The 18473-nt window shown below is 50.3% G+C and overlaps 1 protein-coding gene across 4 annotated transcripts in view; it reads left to right on the plus strand.

The window, feature by feature from the left end:
* LOC138755895 (arf-GAP with GTPase, ANK repeat and PH domain-containing protein 3-like) overlaps window positions 1–18473 on the plus strand; it is a 324334-nt gene that overhangs the window by 277224 nt on the left and 28637 nt on the right. For all 4 annotated transcript variants that reach the window (XM_069922694.1, XM_069922695.1, XM_069922696.1 and 1 more), the window contains exons 12-14: window positions 10132–10286; window positions 14361–14451; window positions 16077–16299. In XM_069922694.1, coding sequence (XP_069778795.1) covers window positions 10132–10286; window positions 14361–14451; window positions 16077–16299 — 469 coding nt within the window. The remainder of the gene's footprint in view (window positions 1–10131; window positions 10287–14360; window positions 14452–16076; window positions 16300–18473) is intronic.

Genomic DNA, 18473 nt, shown 5'->3' on the forward strand with positions numbered 1-18473 from the left:
TGAAAGGTTACTGGGGTAAACAATGCAGAGTTGAATGGAATTGTTTAGACACCTGCACCAAGACAGTAACAAAGAAGGAAGTCTGCAAACACCATGGGTGAAGTAAAAACAGAAACTATATACCTTGAAGAAGGGCTCAAGCCTGAAACGTTGGATATATATTTTTATCTTTGCTACGTAAAGGACACTGTTTGACCTGCTGAGTTTCTCCAGCATTGTGTTTTTATAAAAACGTCATTTTGTTACGTACTCCCCAGCAGGTTAACCCAATACTACACCAAGTGCTAAATAAAACAAAAGGGCAAAGTTTTGCGGAGAAAAAGTTTAGTTAAAACAGTGGGCAGGAAGCATCTGTTCAAGAGTCTGATAGTAGTAGGGAGACTCTGGCGTTGAACCTGTTGATGCATGGTTGCAAATTGCCAGGATGAAGGAGAAGGGAATGTGATAGGTGGGAAGGGTCCTTTAATGTGTCCGGTGCTTTCCCACAGCAGTCAGTGCCACGGTGTGTGTGACGGTGCATGTGATGGTGTGTGTCACGGTGAGTGTGACGGTGCGTGTCACGGTGTGAGTCATTGCGATGATCTGAGCTGGGTTCACAGCAGATTTTTGTAGTCTTGGGCAAAATATTGAATGTAGACCATGTACAGAACAGCACAGGAACAGACCCTTTGGCCTACATGTCTGTGCTGAACATGAAATCAGACAAAAACACTGCTGCTTGCACTGGACAGATATCCCTCCATCACTACTATTGTATCTGCTTCCACCACTACCACTGGTAGCCTATTCCAACCATCCGCTGCTCGCTGAGTAAAATATTTACTCCGCATATTTCCCTTAAAACTTTTTCCCTCACCTTAAACGCATGTCCTCCAGTGAGTGATGCTTTTACCCTGGGGACAAGATTGTGACTGTCCACCCCATCAAAGCCTCATGATTTTATACACCTCTGTCAGGTCTCCCCTCATCCTCCAATGTTCCAGAGAAAACAACCCAGGTTTGTCCAATCTTTCCTATAACCCTGACTCTAAACCAGGCCACATCCTGGTCAAACCCTTTTCAAAATCAAGTTTATTATCATCTAACTGTTCTCATCCAGCTCGACGAAACAGCGTTTCTCTCAACCACGGTGCACACACACGTGCGCACACAAACACATGCACAATGCAGCAGGTAATAATTACATAGAGACATAAAGATATAATTTAATTTAAATATTTTGGGATGATTTACTGGGTTACAGGATACTGTTCATCAGTCTCACAGATTGTGGGAAGAAGCTCTTCCTCAGCCTGGCAGTCCTGGTTTTGTTGCTTCCGTAACTCCTTCCTAATTTTGATGCTTTTCCACCCTTTCCAAAGCCCCCACATCTTTCCTGTGATGGGGTGACAGGAACTGCATATAATATTCCATGTGCAGCCTCAGTGCAGCTTTACACCACTGCAACATGACTTCCTAGGTTCATACTCACTGTCCCACCCAGTGAGGCCAAGCATTCCCCGTGCCTTCTTTATCACCCTGTCTACCTGTGTGGCCATTTTCAATGAGGTGTGAACCTGGACCCCAGATCCACACATCAATACATTTGAGAGCCTGGTCATTAACTGTACGTGTTCCCCTTAAATCCCACATTCCCCACTTGTCCGGATTAAAGTCCATCTGCCATTTCTCTGCTCATCTCTGGCTGATCGATATCCTGTTATTTTTTTTGATGACCCCCCTACACTCTCCTCACGTCCTGTGGGGAAGCTGCAGCCCATCAGGGCACAGACACCATAGTGTTGAGCAAGTACAACACTGTTGGCATATGCTGTTCCTGTGAAGAGTTTGAATGGCTGCCTGATCTTTAGGGTGGACACACAGTATTGAATACAGAAATGGGGTGGGGTTTGGGGTTGAATACAGCGAGTGGGTGTGCGGTTGAACAGAGTGAGGGGGGTTTGGGGTTGAATGCAGCGAGGGAGTTTGGGGTTGAGCACAGTGAGGGGGGTTGGGGTTGAATACAGCGAGGGGGTTTGGGGTTGAGCACAGTGAGGGGGGTTGGGGTTGAACACAGTGAGGGGGGTTTGGGGTTGAATACAGTGAGGGGGGGTTTGGGGTTGAATACAGCGAGTGGGTGTTCGGGTTGAACACAGTGAGGGGGGGTTTTGGGGTTGAATACAGTGAGTGGGTGTTGGGGTTGAACACAGTGGGGGGGGGGTTGGGGTTGAATACAGTGAGGGGGGTTGGGGTTGAATACAGCGAGGGGGTGTTGGAGTTGAATACAGCGAGGGGGGGTTGGGGTTGTATACAGTGAGGGGGGGTTTGAGATTGAATGCAGTGAGGGGGGGTTGGGGTTGAATACAGTGAGGGGGTGTTGGGGTTGAACACAGTGAGGGGGGTTTGGGGTTGAATACAGTGAGTGGGTGTTGGGGTTGAACACAGTGAGGTGGGGTTTGGGGTTGAATACAGTGAGGGGGGGTTGGGGTTGAACACAGTGAGGGGGGGATTTGGGGTTGAATACAGCGAGTGGGTGTTGGGGTTGAACACAGTGAGGGGGGTTTGGGGTTGAATACAGCAAGTGGGTGTTGGGGTTGAACACAGTGAGGTGGGGTTTGGGGTTGAATACAGCGAGTGGGTGTTGGGGTTGAGCACAGTGAGGTGGGGTTTGGGGTTGAATACAGCAAGGGGGGTTGGGGTTGAATATAGAGAGGGGGGTTTGAGATTGAACGTGGGGGAATTAAACATTGAATACAGAGGAGGGGGGGTGTGTTTGGGGCATTGCCTATTCCCACTGAAGGGAACGATCTGGTCATGATCCCTGGGATGAAGGTCGCCTCAGTACATTAATTGGCACAGCCTCCCCACAGTACATACTGGTGTGTTGTGGGAGCGAGAGTTCTGTGTGCCATGACGGGGATGTGGATGGAAGTTTGGGGTGCTGACGGGGATTTCTGAGGTGTTTGCCGTCGATACTGAACCCCAGCACAGGACCAGCTACTGATGGGCCAGCATCGAATGGCCTCTGGCCCCATCAGCTCCCACTGCATTGTTTAATTTCTTCCCCAATGCCGTTTGTTAATTAATGGAAAATCGTATTTGCCCTCTTACTGCGGTGATGCTGGTATTGGATTTAAATTGCATCTCTTCATCCATGCAACACTCTACTGCCTTCCTTAATTTACCTCTAATTTGAAAGCATTTGTTGCTGGCATCATGTTTGAGATGGGGTCGGGGTTAACATGCATTTACAAGATGCAGTTTTCCTCATTCACTTTCAATGGTGTCAGGCTTTTAAAAACCTATTAGAGATGACGAGAGGAGGTGCTCAATGGGATAGTTTCCTCTCCTTCCCCTAATTACTCGGGCACACAGTGCTGTGGGTGAGTTTCTCTGAGGATCTGCTCATTCCCTCTCCTTCATGTCTACAGAGCTGGGCTCATTCGAGGAGTGTGCATTAGTGCAGCAGGAAGAGAGCTGCCAGAGGGCTGTGTGGTCATCAGGGCCGTTGGATTCACTCCACTCTGAAACACGATGCTCAGGGTGGCTGTGGATGTACCAGCAGTGTGAGGAGTGCATCTCCTCTCCCACCCCTCCCCCACCCCCTCACCACTCCCACCCCTCCCCCACCGCCACTTACCACAACCCCTCACCACTCCCACCCCCTCCCCCACCCCCCTCTCCCCTACTCTCCCCCTCACTACTCCCACCCCCCTCCCCCACCCACCTCTCCCCTACTCTCCTCCTCACCACTCCCACCCCCTCACCCCTACTCTCTCCCTCACCACTCCCCCTCACCACTCCCTCCCCCTCACCACTCCCCCCACCCCCTCATCCCTACTCTCCCCCTCACCACTCCCTCCCCCTCACCCCTACTCTCCCCCTCACCACTACTCTCCCCTCACCACTCCCCCCACCCCCTCACCCCTACTTTTCCCCTCACCATTCCCACCCCTCACTGCTATTCTTCCCCTCTTTACCACTCCCTGTGATATCCTCTCCCCTTCACTGCTCATCTCCCCTTCTACACTGCTCCCTATGACCCTCATCCTGTCTGCCCTGCACCCTGGGCTGGAGGTGAGGGAAGGATCTGGTCCAGGAGGAGACCCACACCCTGGACCTGGGGGAGATGGAGGGGTTTGGCCCAGGAGGAGACTCCACCCTGGGCCTGGGGGAGATGGAGGGGTTTGGCCCAGGAGGAGACTCCACCCTGGGCCTGGGGGAGATGGAGGGGTTTGGCCCAGGAGGAGACTCCACCCTGGGCCTGGGGGAGATGGAGGGGTTTGGCCCAGGAGGAGACTCCACCCTGGGCCTGGGGGAGATGGAGGGGTTTGGCCCAGGAGGAGACTCCACCCTGGGCCTGGGGGAGATGGAGGGGTTTGGCCCAGGAGGAGACTCCACCCTGGGCCTGGGGGAGATGGAGGGGTTTGGCCCAGGAGGAGACTCCACCCTGGGCCTGGGGGAGATGGAGGGGTTTGGCCCAGGAGGAGACTCCACCCTGGGCCTGGGGGAGATGGAGGGGTTTGGCCCAGGAGGAGACTCCACCCTGGGCCTGGGGGAGATGGAGGGGTTTGGCCCAGGAGGAGACTCCACCCTGGGCCTGGGGGAGATGGAGGGGTTTGGCCCAGGAGGAGACTCCACCCTGGGCCTGGGGGAGATGGAGGGGTTTGGCCCAGGAGGAGACTCCACCCTGGGCCTGGGGGAGATGGAGGGGTTTGGCCCAGGAGGAGACTCCACCCTGGGCCTGGGGGAGATGGAGGGGTTTGGCCCAGGAGGAGACTCCACCCTGGGCCTGGGGGAGATGGAGGGGTTTGGCCCAGGAGGAGACTCCACCCTGGGCCTGGGGGAGATGGAGGGGTTTGGCCCAGGAGGAGACTCCACCCTGGGCCTGGGGGAGATGGAGGGGTTTGGCCCAGGTGGAGACTCCACCCTGGGCCTGGGGGAGATGGAGGGGTTTGGCCCAGGAGGAGACTCCACCCTGGGCCTGGGGGAGATGGAGGGGTTTGGCCCAGGAGGAGACTCCACCCTGGGCCTGGGGGAGATGGAGGGGTTTGGCCCAGGAGGAGACTCCACCCTGGGCCTGGGGTGTACAGGCTCAGCCTCGTATACAGGCCTGATGCTAATAAGAGGCACAGAAATGTAATGACAAAAGCCTCCTGCTGTGCTGCTGCTTATTGGCAACTTGTGAAAAGCCATTGAGTTGGCGGCCTGGTTTATCTAGCGTGAGATGAGAGAGCTGCATCTTCTAATCGTGCCCATTAAGGAACAATGGAGCCGCCGTCTTGTTTTTCTCATTATTTCAGGTATTCTAATAAGCACACTGATTGTTGAATGCTGCCTCGGACTGGTTTAGGGAAATAAACGAGTACTCTCACTGCCGAAGGAAAAGCAACGCCAGCCAGTGGTTCCAGACGCGCACCGCTGGTTCCCCACCATGGAACACTGCAGCACACAAACAGGCCCTTCAGCCCTTCTAGCATCACTGATCTTCACACAATCCATAGCCTTCCATACCCCTCCCATCCATGCACCTGTCCAAATGTTAAAATTGAGCCAGCATAGAAAGATAGAAGATAGGAGCAGGAGTAGGTCATTCGGCCTTTCAAGTCTGCTCCGCTATTCAATGAGATCATGGCTAATCTTAAAAGTTTAGTACCCCGTCCCCGCCGTCTCTCCGTAACCCCTAATTCCCTTATACTGAAGAAATACATCTAATTCAATGAACCTGCCTCTACTGCTCTCTGTGGCAATGAATTCCACAGATTCACCACCCTCTGGGTCAAGAAATTCCTCCTCGTCGGTTCTAAATGGTTTGCCTATTACCCTCAAACCATGGCCCCGGGTTCTGGACTCCCCCACCGTTATATGTCTCTATGAGATCCCCTCTCAATCTTCTAAACTCCAGCGAGTACAATCCCAATTTGTGCAATCTTTCCTCATAAGTCATTCCTGCCATTCCAGGTCTCAGCCTGGTGAATCGCCTCTGCACTCCCTCCATTGCAAGAACATCCTTCCTTAGATAAGGTGACCAAAACTGCACACAATACTCCAGGTGGGGTCTCACCAAGGCCCTGTACAGCTGCAGTAAGGTATCCTTGTTCCTAGACTCAAACCCTCTTGATATGAAGGCCAACATACCATTTGCTTTTTGAACCGCCTGCTGTACCTGCATGCTCGCCTTCAGAGACTGATGTACAAGTACCCCTAGGACTCTCTGCACTTCCCCATCTCCCAATCTATTGCCATTCAAATAGTAATCTGCCCTCCGGTTTGTATTACCAAAGTGGATAATCTCACATTGATCCACATTGTAGTGCATTTGCCATGGATCTGCCCAGTCCCCCAATTTATCCAAATCACACTGGAGCTTCAGTGCACACAACCCCTCCTAGCTTAGTGTCATCTGCAAATTTGGAGATATTACATCCAATCCCCTCATCCAGATCATTATTGTAAATTGTGAACAGCTGGGGTCCCAGTACAGATCCCTGTGGCACCCCACTGGTTACCGCCTGCCACTCAGAAAATGAGCCGTTTATCCCAGCTCTCTGTCTTCTATCTGCCAGCCAGTTCTCAATCCACATCAATACCTTGCCCCCAATCCCATGAGCCTTGATTTTGTAAGCCAGTCGTTTATGTGGGACCTTATCGAAGGTCTTTTGGAAATCCAGGTACACCACATCCACTGGCTCTCCCCCATCTATTTTACCTGTCACCATCTCAAAGAATTCCAATCGATTTGTCAAGCACGATTGACCTTTTGTAAATCCATGTTGACTCTGTCCAATCCTTTCTCTGCTAGTCATATGCTCCACTATTACATCCTTAATAATGGATTCCATCATTTTGCCCACTACTGATGTAAGGCTCACCGGCCTATAATTCCCCGCTTTTTCTCAACCCCCCCTTTTTAAATAGTGGGGTAACATTAGCTACCCTCCAATCCATGGGTACTGATCCTGAGTCTATCGAGTTCTGGAAAATAATTCTTAAAGCATCTGCTATCTGAATGTCCACTTCCTTGAGTACCCTAGGATGTAGATTATCAGGCCCTTGGGATTTATCGGCCTTCAATCCCATCAATTTCCCCTAGACCATGTCCTTAGAGATACTGATTTCTTTCAGCTCCTCCCTTGCATTAGTCTCTATGTTTCCCAACATCCTTGGGAGGTTATTTGTATCCTCTCTTGTGAAAACACCATTCACCACTTCAGCTGGAAGCTCGTTCCACACCCCCACCACTCTCTGTGGATGTGGAAGAAGCCGTCCTTGAGCCATTGTGTGCTTGTCTTTAGGCTCCTTTTCCTTTCCCATGATGGTACCAGAGTGAAGAGGGCACGAGCTGTGTGGTAGGGTCTTTGAGGATAGAGGCTGCTTTCTTGACACTACCTCGATGGGGTGAAGTCTAGTGCCTGTGATGTCGCAGGCCGAGTTAACAACCCTCTGGAGTTTATTCTTGTCCTGAGAGTTGACGCTTCCATATCAGGCAGTGATGCAACCAGCCAGAATGTTCTGCATGGTATACCTGTAGAAGATTAAGAGAGTCTTCGGTAACATACCGAATCTCCTCAGACACCTCACAGAGTACAGCCACTGGTGAGCCTTGTTTGTGGTTGCATCAACATGGAGGCTCCAGGACAGATCCTTAGAGATATTGACATCCAGTAATTTGAAGTTCCTGACCCTTTCCTCTACTGAGTCCTCGATGAGGACTGGGTCGTGTTCCCCTGACTTCCTCCTGAAGTGCACAATTATCTCCTTGGTTTTGCTGACGTTGAGCGCAAGATTGTTGTCATTACACCATTCAATGAGGTGAACCATCTCCTTCCTGTACGCTTCCTCATCGCCGTTTGCAATTCTGCCGACAACTGTGGTGTCCTCGGCAAACTTGTAGATGGCCTTGGAATTGTGCCTGGCCGCGCAGTCTCAGATTATTCACAGGTGTGGTGGCAGCAGAAAAGGAACTGTCTTTGTGTCTGATCTCTCATTAGTGAATTTCTGCCTGATGGGAGGGGGACTGTGTGATGGTCTGAACTGGGTTCATTACCCTCTGCAATTTCTGGTGGTCTTGAGCGGAGCAGTGTCCATTCTACACAATGACCCTGACAGGATGCTTTCACCAGTGAGTGTTGTTGAGAGATGCAGGTGACAGGTCAACTCTCCTCAGGTGTCTGAAAAAGTGGGGACGCTGGTCCCCTTTCATGGCCATTTCATTGATGTGGATGGATCAGGTCAACGTGGAGATTCTGGTGAGGGTACAGAGCAGGTTCAATAGGATGTTGCCTGGTTAGTGAGTAGGAGTTATGGGGAGAGGATGGACAAACCTGGGTTGTTTTCTCTGGACTGCCAGAGGCTGAAGGGACACCTGATAGAGTCATGGTTTAGCACAATGCAATTGGGACTGGGGTTCGAATCCCGCGTTGTCTGTCAAGAGTTTGTATGTTCTTCCCATGTCTCCGTGGGTTTTCCCTAGGGGCTCCGGTTTCTTCCCACCCTTCAAAATATACCGAGGGTTTAGGTTAATTGGGTGTAATTGGGCGGCATGGGCATGAGGGCTGAAATGGCCTGTTACCGAGCTGTATGTTTAAATTTTAAAAAAGTTAAACCACGAGAGGCATTGTTAATGTGGACAGTCAGAATCTTTTCCTCGGGGTACAGGTGTGCGTTTAGTGTTGGGATTGGGTGGGGGGGGGTATTTTCTTCAGAGTGGTGGGTAACTGGAACAGATTAGTAAGGGTATGTCTGGAAGCAAGTACAACAGCCACATTTACAAAGCTTGTGGTTAGACACATGAATGGAGGGATATGGGTCATGGGGAGGCAGCAGTGTTTTAATTTAACTTGGCCCTGTGTTCACCACAGATATGTGAACTGAAGGGCCACTTCACAGAGCATTCCTCAACCACGTGGTGGATTTAGGAGGCCTGGCTGAGGGGCACACCATATGTTATTGGGAACAGGTCCCAGCCTGAAGCAGCCACGGGTGTGTGTTCCAAGAGCAGTGGGTGGCCTCTTCTCTGGCCGCCCCTGACCTCTGAGGAAATTATGTACTGCTCTCCGTCTGATGTCCAGACCTTCTCCTACTCCCGGAAATCTGCTGGATTGGGAAAGCTTGCTGTCTCCCTATTTGGCTCGGAAGTTATCTGTCTGAGTTGCTGAGCCATGCAGTATCATCACAGATCAGCTTTTGATGTTTGTCTTGTGTGAAGCAATTGGCCCACAGCTTTTACCGCTTAGGGAATGAGGCATTATGCAAATGAGTATTGTATTTGCATAACCCTAATTAGGTAATTACTAATCTGTTTGCAATGAGATCAAGTATGTGTGAGGATGTATGGTGCGCTACTCTCAGCCTCCCTTTGCCGATCAGATCCTCCGGTGCCAATTTGTTTTTGGGAGAGATCAGGGTGCAAGGGGACTGTGCTCCAACCTCCTGCCTCTCTTGGCCATGGGGCTGGATGGGTGTTCGGGCACAGTGCGCCCTTGTCTGTCTCTGGCACACGGCGTGGAGAGACCTATCGACTGTGAGGCGTGGTCTACTTATTGTAGTGGTCCGTGCGCTGAACATCACACACCACAACCTGGGAGTTCAGTCCGAGGGCTGGGACGTGTGGGTCAGTGTGGTGAAGCCACACTAACCTTGTAGGGACAAGGTTGGAGAGGTGTGCGTGGGGTGGAAAGGAACTGGGAGGTCTGTGGACAGATGGTTTGAGTGAGTGTGAGTATGTGTAATCCACATGCTCCCACTTCCACATCATATCTCCCACACACTTTCAGGCATGTGTTTAGCCCTTGACTGAGCTTGTGTTTAGGCCCTGACAGAGTGTGCGTTTAGGCGCAGACAGGGTTCATATTTTGGCTTGGACTGGGCTTATGTTAGGTTATGCTGTCCATGTTAATGTTCAATGTCTGGTGCAAGGACACTCCCTCTCCCCGAACACCCACATTCTCTGACCTCTCACCACTTAAACCAGGCCTTTCTCATCATTCCACATTGTAAAGCACTGGTGTACAGTTGGGGAGTGTCAGTGCAGGGGGGTGGGGTAGGAGTCGAGGTGTGGATGCAATGGGAGCCTCTGGTAGGCTGTAGCATGTAATCTTATGCTGACCATGGAGGCCACTGCTTTGACTGCTCTCCCTCTTCAACTTACAGATGTGGAAGAAAGCTATGAGTTTGTAATTGTGTCACTGACCGGTCAGATGTGGCACTTTGAGGCCTCGAGTTCTGACGAGAGGGAGTCGTGGGTCTTGGCCATCGAAAGCCAGATTTTCGCCAGCCTTCAGTCGTGTGAAAGCAGTAAAAATAAGGTAGGTGGAGTCAGTATTTTGCCACAGGTCCGCTCGTCAGAAGCAGTGATCAGAAGGGAAAGGCCCTAACAGCCCCGGAACACCTCTCCCCACACGTGCCTTCTGAATGAAATCCCCCAAGGCCATCCTTGACTTCAGCCCTCAACTTGCAATGCAGAGTGAGCAGCTTGATGTTCACACACTGCTCTACAGAATGGTAGAGGTGCTCAGGACTTCCAAGTTCCCCACTGTATTCATACTGAGGGAGACTGGACCCATTCACAGTTAACATAGTGCCAGAATCTGCACCAGAATCTGTGGTCCGCACAGACCTCCTGGTTGAAATACCATCAGACCATAAGACATCGGAGCAGAAATAGGCTATTCAGCCCATCGAGTCTACCCCACCATTTGATCGTGAGTTGATCCATTTCCCCCCTCAGTGCCATTGTCCGGCCTTCTCCCCATAACCTTTGATGCCATGGCTAATCAAGAACCCATCAATCTCTGCCTTAAATACCCTCAATGACTCGGCATCCTCTATTGACGATAGCAACAAATTCTACAGATTCACCCCCTCTGGCTGAAGAAATTCCTCCGTATCGCTGTTCTAAGTGGGTGCCTTTCAATCCTGAAGTTGTGCCCTCTTGTCCTAGACTCTCCCATCATGGGAAACAAACTTTCTCCATCTACTCTGTCCACACCTTTTAACATTCCAAATGCTTCAATGAGATTTTCCCCCCTCCCTCCCCCCCATTCTCCAAAATTCCAACAAGTCCAGGCCAAGAGCTGTTAAACGCTCCTCATACAATAACCCTTTCGTTCCCGGTATCATCTTTGTGAACCTCCTCTGAACCCTCTCCAACGTCAGCACATCCTTTCTTAAATGAGGAGCCCAAAAACTACCCACAATCCTCCACGTGAGGCCTCATCAGGGCCTTATAAACCCCAACATCACATCCCTGAAATGAAAACCAGCATTGCATTTGCCTTCTTCAACACTGACTCAACCTGCAGGTTTACCTTCAGGCTCCTGCACGAGGACTCCCAGGTCCCTTTGTATCTGGGGATTTTCAACCTTCTCTCCATTTAGAAAATAGTCTGCCTGTTTAATTTTTCTATTAAAGTGCATGACTGTACACGTTCTAACATTGTATTTCATTTGCCACTTGTCTGCTCATTCTCTTCATCTCTGCAAGTCCTTTAGCCTTCGTGTTTCCTCAACACCACCTGTTCCTCCACCAACCTTCGTATCATCTGCAAACTTGGCCACAAAGCCACTCTTTCCATCATCCAAATCATTAATATACAACATAAAAAGAAGTGGCCCCAACACTGACCCCTGTGGAAAACCATTAGCAACTGGCAGCTGATCCTAGGGACAAGCTGGGTCTTTATTCCCTGGAGTATAGGATGCTGAGGGGTGATCTTAAAGAGGTTTATAAAATCATGTGAATGATTCTGGAACAAGAGGGAATTGTTTCCAGGTATCCTGAGGGACACCTTCACTTAGAGAGGAGTCCGTGTCTGGAACGAGCTGCCAGAGGAATCTGTGGAAATGGGTGTAGTTACAGCGTCCAGAATACATTTGGACAGATTCATGGGTAGAAGGGCCTTAGAGGATCAAATGCAGGGAGTTGTGGATGGAGCTGAAGGTTGTCGAAGGTTACCAGAGCATATAGACAGGATCCAGAGCTGGGTAGAAAAGTGGCAGATGGAGTTCAATCAGGATAAGGGTGAGGTGATCCATTTTGGAAGGACAAACCAGAAGGTTGAGTCTAGGGTTAATGGTTGGTTACTTTAGAGTGTGGATAAACAGAGGGACCTTGGGGTCCAAATCTATGCATCCCTCAAGGTCACCGCACAGGTTGATGGGATAATTAAAAAGGTCTATGGGATGCTGGGCTTCATTAATAGTGGGATTGAGTTCAGAAGTAGAGAGGTCATGTTGCAATTCTACAAATCTCTGTGTATTGTGTTCAATTTTGGTCACCTCATTATAGGAAGGAAGCTGTGGAGAGGGGGCAGAGGAGATTGACCAGGATGTTGCCTGAACTGGGAAACAAGTCTTATGAGGCGAGGTTAGCAGAGCTGGAACTTTTCTTTTTGGAGCATAGAAGGATGAGAAGAGACTTGATAGAGGTCGACAAGATTCTGAGAGGCGTAGATAGGGTGGACGGCCAATGCCTGTTTCCCAGGGCAGGATCAGCAAACACCAGAGGATGTGTGTACAAAGTGAAGGGAGGGAAGTTTAGAGGAGACGTCAGGGGTCATTTGTTTTACATACAAAGAGTTGAGTTGTGGGTGCCTGGAATGCCTTGCCGGGGATGGTGGTGGAGGTTGAAACATTAGGAGCATTTAAGAAATTCTTAAATCTCTTCCACACGGATGGAAGAAACATAGGGGTTATGGGATAGGGAGGGTTTAGGACCCTTTTGGTAGGAATATATGGGTCAGCACAACATCGAGGGCCAAAGGGCCTGTCCTGTACTGTAGTATTCTATGTCCTATGAGGAATAGCCGTGGGTGAGTTGGGCCAAAGGACTCGTCCTGTGCACTGTGACGCATGAAATCACTAGGAGCAAACACTGAATGTTTCTGGAGACGAAGGCACTGGGGACTGAGGGGGATTGGGGTACAAATTACAAGTGAAGATGGTGGCTGCCGGAGCCGGTGGAGCTGCAGCATTTCCACTGATGTGGATCCGTGGGGAGCAAGAAAGCAGAGTCGTTGTGTTCCCCAGTTGACTGCCATCAGCTCCACCTGGGATTTGAACGGCTCACTGAGGGAAGTGATGTTGAAATCCTGTGGCCATGAGCCTGCGCCCAAGATGGTAGTGCCTATTAACTAACAGCAGCCATGAGGGGCCGCAGACTCCGGGAAAGTGGAGTACAGGAGCAGGGCACCAGAGGATGGGAAGATCACCTCCCTGTCTGAGAGGGAAGCGGAGGAGACGACCTGCGGGGCCAGTGACCATGGTGGCGGACCCGTGAGGGGGCTCTGCAGCTGAGGGGCCAGTGCATGCTGTGGACTGCTGGCGACTCGAGGCGAGGAACCCACGGAAGCTGTGGGCCGTTGGAGATAACTGTTGGGAGACTTGGACTGGGCTGTGGACTGCTGGTAACTCGGGGCCAAGAACCCATGGAAGTTGTGGGCTGCTGGAGTCAGCTGTCGGGAGACTCACACTGGCTGTGGACTGCAGGAGACTGGTTCAGACTGGCTGGAGGGGTACTAGGTATTGGAACTGGAAAGCGAGGAGATGTAGAGGGTGCTGGAGGGTCCCTGACCATGGAAGTGCTGGGAGTGAATCTACAGACGCTCGGGGGAGGGGGGGGGGCGCTCTTTTGCTTCTCTCTCTCTGACTGTAAGAGGCACTTATGCAATTCTTGCCAGTGGCGAATCTGTCTACCTTGCAGCAGGCCAGAAGAAATTTCATGGAATAGGACACTATTTTATTACTATTGTTAGGAGTCCAAGGACCTCAAAACCCAGCAACAATAGATATTCAACACGACAAATAGTTACTTAAACAAAAGTTGTTTTTAATTATCTTTAAACATGAAAACAGAATCAAACTTTAACCTATTTCTATTAACTTAACTAACTCAACTAAACCTCCTTCTAATTCTAAGAGCACGTATATGTGATTTGTGCGTAAATTTAGAAAAGTTCTTTGATTCACAGTTCAATATCACTTCTCATTCTTCCAAGTTCTCTGGTTGCAGGCAATTCTAATACTGTGCACAGAATTTAACATGTATAAAGTTCACCAGGCTTTGGTGCTTGAAAGGTAAATGTTTACCGCTCATTTCATGACATCATTTCAATTAGCACGTACTTGTGAAATGTGCATAGCATTTTCGATAGTTTCTGTAAAGTCACTGAATATAAATCCTTCAGTATTTCAAATAAGATCTGTTTTAAAGTATGTATATGTAACCTACTCTAATTTTACCAATTTGCCTCCCAAAAGCATTTCCAAATATTCCATCACACTATGACAATAAATTGAATCTTGAATGTGGTCAGAGAATGTTGCACTTCACTGCGAGAGTGTTCGACCAGATCCAATGACGTTCCCTGTGTTTGATCTAGTCTCGGCTGGGAAGTCAGAGTGATGCTGGTGCCATCCAGTCTATCCGCAGTGTGCGAGGAAACAGTTTCTGTGTAGACTGCGACACGCCCAGTGAGTCTTCCAGGGGTGCATGGGGAGAGGGAAGGAGGAGGGTGGAGAGATGGGGAGTTCCAGGGGAAATGCGGGGAGGGGGGAGTGGTGAGAGGGTGGATGAGGGGAGGGCAGAGAGAGGAGAGAGTGGGATGTAGAAGCTATGGAGAGGGTGCAGAGGAGATCATCTGGATGTTACCCGGATTAGAAAATAAGTCTTATGAGGCAAGGTTAGTAGAGCCGGGTCTTTTCTCTTGGGAGTGAAGAAGGATGAGAGGAGACTTAATGGATGTATATAAGTTTGTAAGGAGCTTAGATCAGGTGGACAGCCAGCACATTTTAGCTGGAGAAACAATAGCAAATCCAAGAGGATATGTGTTTAAGGTGAGGTGATGGAAGTTTAGGTGAGATGTCAGAGATTCATGTTTTACACATGGAGTAGTGGGTACCTGGAATGCATTCCAGGGATGGTGGTGGATACTGGACAATACAGACATTCAAAGACTCTTTGACAGGCACATGGATGTAACAAAAATAGAGGGTTATGGGTGTGAGGGAAGGAAGAGTTAGATTGTTTAGGTCAGCACAATGTTTCAGGCTGAAAGGCCCATTCTGTGCTAAACTGTTCTGTGTTCTAAGATCTAGTGGGGATACCCCTTGCTGGAGGAGTGTGGGAGAGAGGACTACTGGGGATGCCCCTTGCTGGAGGAGTGTGGGAGAGAGGACTACTGGGGATGCCCCTTGCCGGAGGAGTGTGGGAGAGAGGACTACTGGGGATGCCCCTTGCCGGAGGAGTGTGGGCAAGTGGACTACTGGGGATGCCCCTTGCCAGAGGAGTGTGGGAGAGAGGACTACTGGGGATGCCCCTTGCCGGAGGAGTGTGGGCAAGTGGACTACTGGGGATGCCCCTTGCCGGAGGAGTATGGGAGAGAGGACTACTGGGGATGCCCCTTGCCAGATGAGTGTGGGAGAGAGGACTACTGGGGATGCCCCTTGCCGGAGGAGTGTGGGCAAGTGGACTACTGGGGATGCCCCTTGCCAGAGGAGTGTGGGAGAGAGGACTACTGGGGATGCCCCTTGCCAGAGGAGTGTGGGAGAGAGGACTACTGGGGATGCCCCTTGCCGGAGGAGTGTGGGCAAGTGGACTACTGGGGATGCCCCTTGCCAGAGGAGTGTGGGAGAGAGGACTACTGGGGATGCCCCTTGCCGGAGGAGTGTGGGCAAGTGGACTACTGGGGATGCCCCTTGCCGGAGGAGTATGGGAGAGACGACTACCGGGGATGCCCCTTGCCGGAGGAGTGTGGGCGAGTGCATCAAGGAAGCTGGAGCTGTGCTGATGAAGCAGGGATATGGTCTCTGGGAATGGAACATCTCCCCAGCCCCGGACTCAGCTCTGCACTGCTGCCCTCAGGCAGTCTGTGAGAATCTCCATTGTTACTGCCAGATGGCACTGTGGTATCTCCAGAGTTACCGCCAGCCACTGCTGTCCTCATGTCCACCAAAGGGTGTCACATTGGAGGCTGCAGACCCTGGTATCTCTGATCGAGGAACACTATGGGTCAACAGTGTCCGTGGGAGAGGGGTTGGTCGACGTTCCCGCTGGAATCCCTCATCGGGAAGGTGACTGTGTCCTTGTTTCTGCACAGATCCAGACTGGGCTAGTTTGAACCTTGGCGCCTTGATCTGCATCGAATGTTCGGGCATCCACCGGAACCTGGGCACACACCTGTCCCGGGTACGTTCCCTTGACCTGGACGACTGGCCAGTCGAGCTGATCATGGTGATGACTGGCATCGGGAACGCCATGGCGAACAGTGTGTGGGAGGATTCCACGCAGGGGCTAATTAAACCCAACCAGGACAGCAGCAGGTAAGGCAGGGGGTCTGGCTCAGCCTCGTCTGTGTGCATTCGTGCGCATCGCGGCGTGTGCGCCACTTTGTGCAGATACGTGTGCATGCAGTAAGGTGCAACTCCTGACAGTCAGAAGCATCTTTCCCTGGCTGTTAATATCAGGAATAAGTACTGAAGCATAAAACACACCACATTACACAGGCCCTTCAGCCCACAATGTTCTGGCTGACAAACCTACTCCACAACATTCTAGCCCTTCCCTCCCTCACACCTATATAGAGATCTTTCTTGCATGCATGTGCTTGTCTAAAAGTCTTTTTGATGTCCCTATTGTTCGAGCCTCCACCCCTACCCTGGCAAGGTATTCTAGGTACCCACCACTCTCTGTGTAAAAAACATACCCCTGATGTCTCCCCCGTACTCCCCTCCCCTCACCTTAAACCCCTGTCCTCTGGTATTTGCTATGGTTGCCTCATGAAAAAAATGTGCTGGCTGTGCACCTTATCTCTGCCTCTCATAATCTTATATATCTCCTTTAAGTCACCTCTCGTCCTTCCTCGCTTCATAACGTCCCAGCTCTATCAACCTTACCTCATATGATATCTCCAATCAGGGGCGCACCCTCTCCAAATCATCCACATCCTTCCTGGACTGAGGTGACCAGAACTGAACACAGTGCTTTACTTCATGTGTTTTAACCAGAGTTTTATAGAGCTGCAACTTGGACAAGCGTGAGGTGGTGGGTTAAACTCGGGCAGGGCCCAGAGAGTGTTGTAGAACAGATCAGGGGTACAGCTGTGTTTCAAATTTATTGTCAGAGTACATACATGACCACATACCACCCTGAGACTCTTTTGCCTGCGAATGAGGTGGAATTACCACTAATCGGTAGTGCAATTAAAAAAAATGTACACAGCGTAAACATGTAAACACATAAAGAAATGTAAACAAACTGCAATACAGAGAATTAAAAAAAATCAATAAAGTGCACAAGTAGGAGGCCTTAAATGAGTCCCTGATTGAGTTTGTCGTAGAGGGGTCTGATGGTGGAGGGGTAGCAGCTGTTCCTGAACCTGGCAGTGTGGGTCTTGTGGCAGCGATACCTCTTTCTTGATGGCAGCAGCGAGAACAGAGCGTGTGTTGGGTGGTGTGGGCCCTTGATCATTGCTGCTGTTCTCTGACGGCATCGTTCCCTGTAGATGTTCTCGATGGTGGAGAGGGTTTTGCCAGTGATGTCCTGGGATGTGTCCATGGCCTTTTAGAGAGCTTTACCCCCAAGGGTATTGATGTCCCCGTACCAGACCGTGATGCTGGTCAGCACACATCTGTAGAAATTTGCCAGGGTTTCTGGTGTCATACCAAACTGCTTGAACTTCTCCAACACAGGTTCACAGGTTGGTCTTGGCACACCTGTCTTCATTGATCAGGGAATTGAGTACACAAGTTGGGATGTCACAATACAAGAGTACAAGACATTGTTGAGGCCACATTTAGAGAATTCTATGCAGTTTTGATAACCCAACTATAGGAAGCATGTCATTAAAATGGAAAGGGGGGGAAACCATAAAACAGGAGCAAAAATAGGCCATTCAGCCCATCAAATCATCCCTGCCATTTAATCATGAGTTGATCCATTTTCCCATTCAGCCAACATTCTATTTGCCTTCTTAATAACCTGTAGTACCTGCAACCCAACATTTTGCGATTCATGCACAAGCCCTCCCAAGTCCTTCTGCACCACAGCATGCTGCAGTATTTCATCATTTAAATCGCTCTTCTATTTTTCCTGCCAAAGTGGATGACCTCGCATTTACTAACGTTGTACTCCATCTACCAGACCTTTCCCCACTCACCTAACTTAACTATAACCTTCTGCAGCCTCTCCACATCCTCTGTCCAATTTGCTTTTCCACTCAGTTTAGTATCATCCGCAAACTTGGCTACACGACCCTCTGTCCCCTCTTCCACATCATCACTGTGAATGGTGAACAGCTGTGGGCCCAGCACTGACCCCTGCGCCCCCCCCCCCCCCCCCACTTACCACCGTCTGTCAATCAGAAAAACACCCATTTATCCCAACTCTTTGCCTTCTGTCAGTTAACCAATCCTCAATCCATGCCAATATACTTCCCCCAACTCCAGTCATCTGTATCCTATTGATAAGTCTTTTGTGTGGCACCTTATCCAATGCC

This window comes from Narcine bancroftii, chromosome 2 (genome assembly GCF_036971445.1).
Source record: "Narcine bancroftii isolate sNarBan1 chromosome 2, sNarBan1.hap1, whole genome shotgun sequence".
NCBI lineage: Eukaryota > Metazoa > Chordata > Chondrichthyes > Torpediniformes > Narcinidae > Narcine > Narcine bancroftii.